The sequence below is a fragment of the Octopus bimaculoides genome, chromosome 11, assembly GCF_001194135.2.
Source record: "Octopus bimaculoides isolate UCB-OBI-ISO-001 chromosome 11, ASM119413v2, whole genome shotgun sequence".
NCBI classification, from domain to species: Eukaryota; Metazoa; Mollusca; class Cephalopoda; order Octopoda; family Octopodidae; genus Octopus; species Octopus bimaculoides.
The window spans coordinates 17450835-17463015 of record NC_068991.1 but is presented as its reverse complement, the minus strand read 5'-3'; the positions used below and the strand labels follow the sequence as shown (position 1 = coordinate 17463015).

Genomic DNA, 12181 nt, shown 5'->3' with positions numbered 1-12181 from the left:
CCAGCATGGCCACAGTCAAAAGACTGAAACAAGTAAAAAAGTAAAAGAGATATATATATATACACACACACACACACATATATAGTCAAATTGAGTATTAAATGTTGAACATTAACAAAAGAGGATGTACATATGGAATATATTAGTTTGACACACTCACCAAAGGTGGAAAAGAAAGTGATATATATATATATATATAGAGAGAGAGAGAGACGTAGATAGAGATAGATTGATGGATAGATAGATAGTTTTGATTAAGGTGGATCCATAAATGGCTGAAGCATATCAAAAGCATGGCACAATTGTTGGCTGGACAGAGTACTGTAAGTCAAGCAATTTAATAATCCATTACCAAAGCATGGATGAAGAGAAATTCACTGTTTGGTAATCCACAACACAATTAGTCTCCAAAGATGAATGGAACCTTAAGCATGGCATAAAAACAATAAAAATAGATGAATGTGCTATCTGGTAGAGATCTTTATTATAATGCAAACAACATACACTCAAATATGCAACATGCATAACATTCATAAGATTATATAATATGCTAAGCAAGTCCCAGCTCATTGCGTTTACTGAATAAACAAGCGAGTTGTATCATGTTGATTAATCAACAGATCATCAAGTGAAATTTCTGATCAGATTTACCAAAATTTAAGAAATGCATGGTAGGTGGGACTACAATCTGCCGATCACGATGGTGGCCGGCAGAATGTGGAAAGTAAAGTATAGTTAAAAGATATTTCTATTTTGAAGATGTCATTTAAACTGAGTAACCTTGCTCATAAAGGGTGGTATTGGCAAAAGAGGCATGTGTACTAGCAGACAACAATCATCAAACCTGTGCTGATTTTTTACGGTTGTTGTATTGGATCCATTTCTCATCACATGTTACAATTCAATTCAAATTTGAATCATTTTTGTGACGAGAAAGTAGCATAATGCAAGCTTCCAAACGTTGCTGTTTCTGATTTTCATTGAGTTCATGTGGAACCCACTTATCCAAATTTTTCACTTTACCGATTTGAACTAGATGAGTCAATATTGTTTGCTTGCTAACACCAAACAACAACGATAATTCATGGGCACTTTGAGATGGATCTGACACGACGGTGGCTTCCAGTTCGTCATTATCCATTTTTGTTTCTGTCGACCGTGTTGCTCATTTGTGAGGTCAAAGTTACCAGAACGAAATTTTGCAAACCAATTTGATACTGTCTGTTGTGTGATAACATTAGAATGAAATATTCTATTAATATTCCGAGCTATCTGTGATGCTGTATTTCCAAGTAAGAACTCATATTTCAAAACTGTACGAATTTCCGACTTATCCATCTCTAAACAAAAATAGCAAAAAACGATTTATAAATACTTTATAAAGTGCAAAATGAGTTAGAATAAAGAAATGGATGTGTCAGCTTTCTAACAAAAAAAAAAAAAAAAGAAGATTGTCAAAATATAATAATGGCGCAAAATGAGCAGCTGTGAAAGTTTATCATATACCTTACTGCAAATTTCATACTTGACCAAATATTACATGAATTGCTACACCTATAATAGTCTTTCTTTATTGTATTACTACTATCTACTAATAATATAACAACAACGACAATAATAATAATAATAATAATAATAATAAATAAGTAAATAATAATTATGATATTGTTGTCGTAGTTTCGTATCGCGGGAGTTTTGTTGAGCATAGTTGTAGGTATAGCTATAAATGACAAAATATCTATTTTCACTTTACGTGGAACATCGCTAGACACGCTAAGCCTTACGTTAGTGATAGATATCGTTGCAATCTGTGCTGTTGGAAATCTGAAAAATGCACGGGCGATATTATTAATGGATCAGATGAATTAATGAAACAAGTGTAGCATTACCAGACAACCCATTCGTCAATTTTTATTATATACCATCATCATCATCCATTTAACATCCACTTTTCCAAGCTTGTATTCGTCAAATGGAATTCGCTGAGGCAGATTTTCTACAGCCGGATGCCCTTGTTGTCACTAACCCTCACTTGTTTCCGAGCGCTGTCGTATTTCCCTGTGACCGGACATTTTTTCTCGAAAGATTGGGAATAAATAACATTGATACTCGAATACAACAATCATTCAATTCCAAGACAAAGAAACACACATATCCTCACCCTCATACACATACATACATACATACGTGTGTACGTACGTGCGTGTGTGTGTGTGCATGCGCGCGCTCATACGACACTCGTCTTTCAGTTTCCGTCAACCAAATCTGTTAAAGCGTCGTTGGCCGAGTAAATGGGAATAACAGAAAATAATAGCATTGCTCAAAACATTTCGAAAGATACAGTAAACGAAAGCAACAACTATAAAACTAGTTCACGTGCACATAATTTGCCAAGCAAAAGTATAAAAAAATATTTCAGTAGAAGGCATTCCCCCAGTAAACAATATGTTTGGCAACTATAACATTTACATGTGCCCCCACCCCCACATGCACACACGCCAAACGAAAGTGTGTCGAATTCTAGTTAAGATTCGTTCTTTGTAAATATTTGATATGGAGCATTTAAAAGTGAGAATAGTTGCTTTGAGACATTATATCAACAAAACGGGTGATGTTTTTTTTTTTCAGAAGTTATCGTCCAAGTACGAGAGAAGAGAATGATGACTTGCATCCGAGTGGAAAAGTGATCAGAAATTGAGCTGGAAGTCATCATTCAAGCCAAGCTAAAAAAAAATCTGGACAAAATCCTGGATTATGCAGAACTCCCAATTCGACAAAAATTGAATATTACGGTGGCAGAGGGGAATAGCGCCAACCACAGCTACTTTTGTAATAGTACCAACCGCAGCAACAAAAAGTAGCGGGAAAAATACTGCGTTCCTGCCAATGCCACGTACAAAACAGCATCAACAACAACTACAACAAAGCTGGCAACAGCAAAAATCATCGCAGAAACATTAGAAAAGTAATTAAAAACTGAAGTATCTGCTGTTGCAGCAGCAGTAAGAACAACAACAATAGACATCTCCAAACAACAGCAAACTACAATATCAAACTCACTTCAAAATAAAAGCCCCTAACACTTACAACTCACCACAGAAAAACACAAATATGCACAATTACAGACTCTCTTCTTCGACTACTACAAACCGCCCTAGACTAGAGACTTCTCCAAGCGACGAAGTTGAGGCGAGATATCCAACTATGGAGTTCTGTGAAAATCAAGTTAATCGCAAACACTATTTCAACCACAATCACAGGAAAAACAAATCACAAGATTAATAAAAACAACAGTGAAAATTCACAAGAAAAGTCACATCAGCTTTACTCTAGTTTTAAAGAGCAACATTGAATTCAAAGAAGTTTTAAATAACAAATGCATAGCTACTAATGGGGAAGGCTCACCCCCCAATATTCCCAAAGATAGACTCTTAATATAGACAGATCTACAAAAATACTTAGATTTAAAGGTGAAAGTTTTCCATTTTATGTTAGTTTAGAAAAATGCCTAATAGAAATGTTTTGCAAAGACCTTTCAAAACTTCTCGCTCAACCAATCAGGATTCTGAATCAATCGACCTCCTTGAGAGCTAAATTTAGTGACCTCCCATATTTTTCTCCTGCTAGCATAGCTGTCCTCAGAGTCGGATGTATAAATGTGCGTGATTTCGGGGTCAGCTTGGAAGCACGGTCACTTACTCAATAACTTCAGGTCGTTAAATATAGACATGAGCGAGTGCTGAAAAGTCTCTGCTTCAAATTTTGGGAAAGTTAACTCGAAATTTGTTTGACAACTGGCAGTAGAAAGGAAGAATTCCTGCAGCTGTGACAGTGCGGCTGAGGAAGGACGTCGGGTTATAACTCTGCTAAACACAGAGTTTAAGACTGACCAGTTTTAGCGAAAAGACTGGTGCTTGTCGTTGGTGGGCAGGGTGAGGAAGCGCAAACGTGCGCAATCCCGAACAGATATATTCACAGCAACTCCTACTTTGTGCGTCAGTGTGGCTTTGATCAATTTGGGTCAGTCGAAGGCATTCGATACGGTCGACCATCGTTACTTGGAAGTCATTTTGAACTCGGTCGCTACTTAATGCTCAAAATAAATAGCTACCAATCGGAACCGTTTCGCAATGCACACTTGGTCCGTTAGAACTGCCTGCTCTTGCCTCTTCTGTATGTACTGGTTCTCGAACCACTGCTGCGGAGGTTGGGACAGCTGAGGGGTATCCCATTCGAACTAGGACCCGGGAGGGTAGTGCCGACGTACACGGACGACGTCATCGTAATGGTGTCGGACGCCTCCGAAGTAGAGACGGTTGGACCGTTCTAAAGGAATACAAATCAGTGTTAGGTGCCAAGATTAAAACCAACAAATCGGGACACTTGCAGCTAGGGACTTGGAGATGTAGCTCCATATTGTCGGACGGCGTTATCGGACGCTGAACTGAGGGATCGGTTAAACAGCTCAGAGTCTGGTTTGGTTCCGACCTCCAGGTGGGTAAGAACTGGGAGGAGGTGATGAACAAGATGGCCAAACTTACCCAGAAATTGGCAGAGACGAAACTGTCACTGAAAGGACGCCTGATCGTTGTGCCTTGCCCTAGCTACCATCGGATCAGGTTGAAGCGTCTGTATTCAGTTTCCCGTGGAAGGGACGCGTTCCATTGGTCAAGTGGTCAGTCTGTTGCCAGTACCCTCAGAGTGGCAGCTTAGGTATGCGGTAGCTGTTGATGCTCAGACACGCATTGAGGTTGCACCACCTGCAACAATTCTTGGACGAGGAACCTGTGTCGGCACCATTCGTGAGGTACGTACGTCTTTCTGAAGCTCGTGTCCTTGACTGAGCTGCAGGTCTTTGGTGAAGCAAAGACTGAAACTGGGTGCCTGACACTTACAGTATCACCAGTCGCTCACCACATTCTACGAGTCGGGCAATGGGATTGATGGATGTTCCACTTTAGAAATCTGTAGAAGAATAGTAACAGGGAAGTATGATGACGTTCTCGACGAGTCTCTGAACGTCGATAAAAACGAATTGGCTAGTTTGTTTCGGAGTCCTTTCAGGCTAGGGACTATCATAGATAATTTCCAGGAGTCCTTGGCCTGGCAGTTCTATCAAGAGGCGCTACCGGTTCGAGATATACTCTACAAGCACGGATGAACCGTCAGACGGGCTTGTATGAGATGAGCGTAGAGCTACGAAACCGTTCTGCATGCACTTGTTCGCTGTCTGAGCATTGTTGACCTGTGGAGTTATGTAGAACAGCTGCTGTCACGCGTTAGAAGGATCCGTCTTTCAGCCGAGTACATAGTGATGACTACCTCGCCGCCCTGCTTTAACCAGGCAGGTAAGGTATTTTTCATATTCTGGTAATTTGATTTATCGACTCAAAAGGCAAAATTGACCTCGTCGGGATTTGAACTCAAGACGAAAACATTCGAAACAATGTCTTATGCGGTTTTTCTTCCAACTTCTTATTCAAGCAATTCAGTCAATCCATCTGCAGAATTGACATTTTAACCATGTTGTACAATCTTCAGAGAAAGAACGCCCATCTTCTGTCCAGAGAAAGATCTGTAGGTTATTGCTATTTATAGCGTATACAAACTTGGATTCAGTTAAACTGGCCCATCTAATTTGCGTAACTGCATACACTGACAATATGGATTAATTTATAATGCAGTACACAGTAGTTCTGTTTTATTTTGCTTTGTTTTGGTAATTTGAAATGTAAGATGCAATGATTTATAAAGTGAAGTTGCTGCAAAGTTACCTTCTTTGTGCATCTTTCGGTGATTTTGTAACCAGGTTGACACTTTCGAAACTTTGAAGATGTACTTGTCGAAGAAGTGATTTGATTTGAGAACGTAATGTTGGAAACGAAGCAATCAGATGACAGAATTATTTTAACCATCTAACAACACATATAAACAGTTAAATCCCCTATTAAATTTATTTCTTGAGGTGCTAAGATGTTCGTCGCTCAGTTGTGATAGTTTTTGTGATAGTCAAAAGAGCACTTTCACGATATATAATTGCTTCAGTGTGATTCAACACAAAGTCTTAAATCAAGTCATTTGTTAGTAAAGTGTAGTCTAACCCTGAAATCACTAGCGTAACTAGTGTGTGTGCCGTCCGGAGCGCGAATTTTTCCCCCACGAGAGTTCCGGACCCCAGTAATGAACTCATTTGCATACAGCCAATTAAAGCTCGCTTTGACTTTGTTGTCAAGTGTCAAGTTAACAAAGGTTGTTGCTGGTGGCAGAAACCGCATTGGTGCTGGCGGGCCGTTGAAGGATTGTTTGCAAAATGTGAAAGGAAAGGTATCGTTCAGCTCTCAGATTATGCCTAACAAATGACCTTATCTTATCGCCCATCACTTGTTATGCGCTCATTAGTTTGATAGTTGAACTCTGATTGGCTGTATGCAAATGAGTTCATAACTGGAGTCCGGAACTCTCGTGGGAAAAAAATTCGTATCCGGGTTGGCCTTTCCGTTTAACGACCCAAGTCCCCACAAAAAGCACATATTACCTACAGCAGACCAAAAAGTGCCGCCCCTACCATCCCCCACTAGCTACGCTAGTGCCTAGAATATAAGGTATACCTATTAATAAACAATTTAGATTTGATGTGCTAAGTAAATATAGTTGATTGTATTTCTTCGTGGACAGAAAAAAGATCGTTTTAATAAAAAAATCTTCATTAAAAAATCATGTTTCAATAGAATATTGTACGTATGTATGTATGTATGTATGTATGTATGTATGTATGTATGTGCATGTGTGTATATGTATGTATGCTTGTATGTACGTATGTGTGTATGTATGTATGTGTGTATGTATGTATATGTATTTGTAGTGTGTGTATGTATGTATATATGTATGTATATATGTGTGTGTATGTGTGTATTTATGTATGAATGTGTGTATATTTATGTGTGTATGCATGTATGTATATATGTATTTGAGTATGTGCGCATTTGTGTACATGAAATGTATGTGTCTATGTATATATGCATGTGTAAGTATCTATATGTATAGTCACTGCATGAACTAACATATCGTTAGTAACAGCTTTATGAGTTTTAACACTCATGAAATTACCAACACTCGCACGCGCACGCACACACACATACACACACACACACACACACACGCACACACACACGCACACAAACACACACACAAACACACACACACACACTCATATATATGTGTGGGTAGTATGATATAAAATACATTAAAATGAGTGTGTATATATATATATAAATATATGTGAGTATATATATACATATACACACATACATACGCACACACATGTATGTATAGATAGGTATAATATATATATATATATGTGTGTGTGTGTGTGTGTGTGTGTGTGTGTGTGTGTGTGTGTATATGTAAACATGCATGCACACACACACACACACACACTGCACTTAGAAACCACTGATTTGCTAGTTTGAAGAGGCAGGCGTAATATAGTTTACCAATTCGCTCTATAACATCACATGCCACAAATACCAACAGCCAAGTAATTGAGAAATCTGGACATCTTGACTTAGTTAAAGATTTCAGGAATGTGTTAGTTTCTGACTATAATTTATTTATTTGTTTTTATTAAAAATGTTTCGAATAATGATTTCAAACATTGGCACAAGGCCAGACATTTTTAGGGCTTTAAAATAATAAAATATATTTGTAACGTTTTCCTTTCTTTTTTTTTTTTTTCAACAGACAGCAGAAATGCCGTTCTCCTGCATCATTCTTTCAAAGCATTCCTATCCAACACGCACACACACGCGCACACGCACGCACACATGTACATGCACACAAACACACTCGCACGCGCAGATAATAGCACGCGTATCTATGCACTCAACCTCTCACTTCCTCACTCTTTCTCTCTCTGCTCTTCTCACTTTCATTCTTCTGCGGCCATGCTGGGCTCAACGTCTTTAAGGCAAGTACTGAGTCGATCATAGCGATCTCAGTACCAGTATTTATTTTATATATTTAGTTTATTGTTTATTTTGTCGAGATCTATTTGTCGGACTGCTAGATTTAAGATGATACTGAGACAAACTATAGCAGCTTTTAGATCGTAAGCATAATGCACAAGTATACAGAAAGATAGACAGACCGACAGATAGATAGATAGATAGATAGATAGATAGATAGATAGATAGATAGATAGATACCACTGCCATGTAGTGGGATTGACTGCGAATCACAAGTTTGCGAAGTTAACTTCTTAACCATTCATGTATGTACCACTGCATTTGCATGCATGCATGGATACATGAAAAGCATGTATGTATGGATGGAGGTACATGTGAGCGGATGCAAATGTTATATAAACACACATACACGTGCGTTATATAATTTATACACATTCACACAATTATCTATTTCTCAGTCCGTTTGTGTGTGAGTACCCATATATATGTGTGTGTGTGTGTGTGTGTATGCATTTTATTTAAGTATACCCGTCTGACTGTTCCATCTATCGATCTATTCATCGAGCTAGCTATCTGTATGTCTGTTTATCCATCTATTTATTTTTTTTATTTTCGCCACCGTACTTTCCCCCTATTATCTCCAAACTTTTATCTATACATAATTCGAATTTCTAGTTGTATTTCTAAGTCTTTAATGTCCATAAATTCCATCGCATCTAAATAATAGCTTTAAAAAATAAAAAAATAGGGAAAAATTAATTCAGGTGGAAACAAGGAGACAAAGAAACAACAAATAAAAGAAAAATAAAACCATAAACTATGGCAAGTTTCCTCGGAACCAATCGAAGCAAAATTCGAAAGGTTCACATTTTCAGCCAATCATCGATTCCCATCAATCACGAGCCCTACACTAGCCAGCCAATCAGCCAACCAAGCGTACCTTGTTCTGTTACTGTGCCTTATAAAATAGTAGCAGCAGCAGACAAACGCTCGCTTGCTCACACCCCGACCGACCGAAGCAACCCACCCGCCCATCATCCACCCATCCATCCACCCATCCATCCATGCAGCTAGCCAATCATCTATCTATCTATCTATCTATCTATCTATCTATCTATCTATCTATCTATCTATCTATCTATCTATCCTGCCCGCCAGTCCGTTTGTCTGTCTGTCTGTCTCACTAGCTAGCTACACACACACACACACACAGAACTCTGTTTTGTTAGAAATAAACCACCCTCGTCCCTCCAAATATTAAAAAGAGACATACAATATCTATCTAACCAAATGCTGGCTATACATAAACAAATAGATATAAGGATAAATAAACAAATTTGATGTATGTGAGGGGAATTACCCGGGGTTGCCTTTTGCAAAAATTGATCGACTGATATAGGGCAACCGTGATCGAGCAGAACTCTGATCAAAGGCATTCCAGCTATGATCCTATCGCCCTTTTTTTAGGGAATTGTGGGACCACATTAACTAATGTGTCCTTTGTTTAAGACGTGGAGTATGTTATAAGACGGAGATATATGACTGTTTTATCTAGCAAGTCAAGCAACCTCGCAGAGGCGTGCAGGTACATGTCTGCAAAATTATCGAGAAGATGAGGGATGAGACACGATTTTCATATTTGAGAAGCGTATTAGCTTCAACCGAGGATCGAAACCCGTTAGCAAACTGACTTCCTCTATCGCTCGCCTTAAATGTAAATATGTGCACACTTACAAACATACACACTCAGGTGCACGTGTACATGCCTATGAGAAATCTCAATTGTTCGAACTAAATAATTATAGCTGTGAAGTTCTACCCGTCACACGCGTGTTCAGAATATTGAGTACTATGATGTGACGAGTACTGTAGTGCAGAGAGCGCCGAGAGAGCATATAATCCGAGATGCCTATCCTAGTTTCAATCCTCATCTTGAACCCTTTCAATTCTCTTTATATTCTATACTCTGCCACCTTGTTCCAATGCCTTTCGGAATGTCATGCATGTCATATGATCCAGTTTTTTTTCTTCTTTTCTTTACGAAAACATAGTCTTTGACAAATTATTGTTATATACAAAGAAATAAAAGCTGGATTATCCTTATTTTTTTTTTTTCCTTTCAAGAAATAAAATTAATAAACCACTAATGTATATTCCTATTTTACTGATTTTTCTAAGAATTGTTTCGGCGTACGAAGTTAAATATTTTGGTTACCTACACATATTTCATGCATACGTGCATACATACATACATACATACAATCTTATGTATGTGTAAACACACACACACACACACATATATATATATATACACACATATGAGTGAGCATATATATAACGTACACTTGCATATATATATATACACACACACATATATACACATATATATAACGTACTTACATATATATATACACATATATATATACACACATACACACACCCACACACACACATATATATATATATATATATATATGTATGTATGTATGTATATAATGCATATATGCAGACATATGTATATACACATATATGAATACATACATACACACACGTATATACACATAGAAACATACACGTATGCATACATTATTATACATATGTTTGTTTTTATGTTAAAAGAATCACATGCTTTATGGAAACAAACACACACATTTAGACACACACCCTCTCTCTCTCTCTCTCTCTCTTTCCTATACTCATCTCTCTATCTCTGCTTTCTTACGTGTATATGTATTTATTTATTTTGTACGTAAATATGTAATAATTTTGTCTTGCAATCTAAAAATAAAACATTTTTCATCAGGGATTATCATCTATTTTGTAAGGGTGCATGTAGTAGGAGAAAGTATAGAAATAAAGAAACATAAAGGTATAATAAGAAGCAAAGGAGAGAAATAAGTAGATAGATAGAGAGAGAGAGAGAGAGAGACTGTATGAGAAGGATTAAGTGAGGGAGAGTAAGAGGAGTGAACGAAGACTGATTTAGTCAAGTACGAGAGAGAAAATAAAAGTAGGTAAATAGATAGAAAGAGAAAGACAAAGAGAGGAAAAGTGCCTTTTTATATCTCCCTCTCTCTTATTATCCAGTCCTTTTCTTTTCCCTACGAGTGCTTTGTATTTTAGCCTAGGAAGTGCGCCTCATCTATCGGAGAACAACCCGCTTACCAGGGGAGATAATGTTTGCACAAGTTTTATATATTTATACATGTATATACATATATGTATAATTTAAAGAAGAAAGAAAGAATAAATGAATGAGAGAGAGATGGAGAGAGTGTATGTGTGAGAGAGAAAAAAAGATACAAGGTAAGCGAATAAGAGACTGACAAAGAGAGTGAGGGAGACGTGCAGTGATGATGGCGACCATCCCAGCTTGGATTGTTTTGTCAGACATGTACGCAAACCGCCGCAGCCGTCATCGACGACGACGGGCAATCGTGTGGTGTGGCGGTCGCTGGGAATGGTAACCAAGCGCAGATTTACAGGAGCAATAATTAACAAGGATAATAATTATAGTAATAATTAATTAATTCCATTGACAATAATTCCGAACTAAATAGTGGTGTGCTATGTGAGTGTTTTGTGTTTTTGATGTCCGTCTCGTCAACATCGTCATATATTAGGGAGAGAGAGAGAGAGAGACAGAGCGAGCGAGGGAGAAAGAGAGTCAGCATAGCTAGTTAGCTAGCTGCAAGCCAGTTTTCTTTGATGAATGAAGAGATGTAACAGGGAAGGAATGCAATATCACTAGTTATAGAAGAATCATATACACGCGCGCATATATATATATATATATATATATATATATATATTCTGTCAACAGATTTGAAACTTTTCACTGTAAGACCCAAACCAAAGCAGAAATATCATACAAGGAAAAAGCATAAAGAAGAAAAAATTTAAGTCTATCTCTTTCCCCCAGAGCATGCCAGCCTTGGCCTCTGTGCTGGGTTCACCATGGCTCACATATTCCATGGTTACGAACTGTTACTGTTTAAAAGATTCCATTCGGAACCGAGCCTTTGGTTGGAATGGAAGAATAAGCTATTGGAGAAAAGCCGCGATGCCCCATCACCTACGTCTCTCATTGACCTGGAAGACATCGGAGTAAGTATATAGACATATCCCTCTATTTCTATACGCGTGTTTGTTTCTATGTATGTGTGTGTGTGTGTGAGTATATATATATATATATATATATATATATATATATATAT

At 37.7% G+C, this 12181-nt stretch overlaps 1 protein-coding gene across 1 annotated transcript in view; it reads left to right on the top strand.

The window, feature by feature from the left end:
• The first annotated feature begins 11138 nt into the window (after window positions 1-11138).
• LOC106876464 (uncharacterized) overlaps window positions 11139-12181 on the top strand; it is a 48724-nt gene continuing 47681 nt past the window's right edge. Inside the window, exon 1 of the mRNA XM_052971543.1 lies at window positions 11139-12071. Coding sequence (XP_052827503.1) covers window positions 11922-12071 — 150 coding nt within the window. The 5' untranslated portion in view covers window positions 11139-11921. The remainder of the gene's footprint in view (window positions 12072-12181) is intronic.